General features: G+C 53.7%; 1 protein-coding gene across 1 annotated transcript in view; it reads left to right on the top strand.

Moving 5' to 3' along the window:
• The window catches only part of LOC103810038 (fibrillin-2-like), a gene marked incomplete at its 5' end in the record, with an annotated part of 16,897 nt that overhangs the window by 10,163 nt on the left and 5,753 nt on the right, over window positions 1–981 (top strand). Inside the window, 2 exons of the mRNA XM_009082920.1 lie at window positions 1–47; window positions 732–854. The exon at window positions 1–47 is cut by the window's left edge and continues 64 nt beyond it. Of these exons, the coding sequence (XP_009081168.1) occupies window positions 1–47; window positions 732–854 (170 nt within the window). The remainder of the gene's footprint in view (window positions 48–731; window positions 855–981) is intronic.

Here is a 981-nt window from a genome sequence, read left to right as displayed (position 1 = left end):
CTGCCGCCTGGGCTACACCGCCGACATCACGGGCACGGCCTGCGTGGGTGAGTGGGGACAGGGAGGTCTATGGCTCTGGACAGCCTTTGGCCCTGGCAACCTTCCACCTCCACCATTCAGCATGCAGAGAGGGTTCTGTAAGCCCCATGTGGTACCTGCCCTCACCTCGTGGCCATAGGGACCTGAGTATCCATTGCAGAGCTCCAGACACTTCACCCTATTTCATGGTCCTCTGGACCTCAAGGTCATCTCTCCCATGTTGTTTGATTCCTTAAAACGAAGCTCCTTGTCTTCTCCTCTGACCCCAGGAGGCACAGGGCCTGGCAGGAGGTGGGATCCCAAGAGGAAATCTGGGAGCAGCCAAACCTTTTGTTGGCAGCACAGCTGGTTCTTACCAACCTGAGCTCCATGTTGGGAATTCAGATGTTGATTAGAAGACACCCCTGGAATCACAGCTCTGTTCCTGTAGGAGATCTCCTAGATTTGTTGTGCTGGCTCAAACTGAGCTGCTCCCTCAAAGCTCTTGTCTCCTCTCACCTGTGTCCAGGAGAGTGAAAAAGAGACATTTATCTGGGAGTACCAGAATCCATAGGGACATCTCACCACTGTGGTGCCACAAAACCTGGGATCACCTTGTATCCAGGAGCCCTTGGGTAGACTGAGTGGTCCAAGGGGTGGAGGGATCCCCAGCAGCACTGGGGATGTTGATGTGTCTTCTCTCTTGAGTCTAGATCTGGATGAGTGTAACCAATCCCCTAAGCCATGCAACTTCATCTGCAAGAACACTGAAGGCAGCTACCAGTGCTCCTGCCCCAGAGGGTACATCCTGCAAGAAGATGGGAAGATCTGCAAAGGTATTCAGCCAGGAGAAGGAGCAGAGACCTCTGGGGATGTTATACCACAGTCAGGTCCTTCTGCTCAGCCACAGGACAATGATAGGCATGGAAAAAGGTGCCGTGCTGGACCCTTGTGGATTGGTGC

Source organism: Acanthisitta chloris, unplaced genomic scaffold (genome assembly GCF_000695815.1).
Source record: "Acanthisitta chloris isolate BGI_N310 unplaced genomic scaffold, ASM69581v1 scaffold8749, whole genome shotgun sequence".
Classification (NCBI taxonomy): domain Eukaryota; kingdom Metazoa; phylum Chordata; class Aves; order Passeriformes; family Acanthisittidae; genus Acanthisitta; species Acanthisitta chloris.
This window is presented reverse-complemented; position numbering and strand designations above follow the sequence as displayed.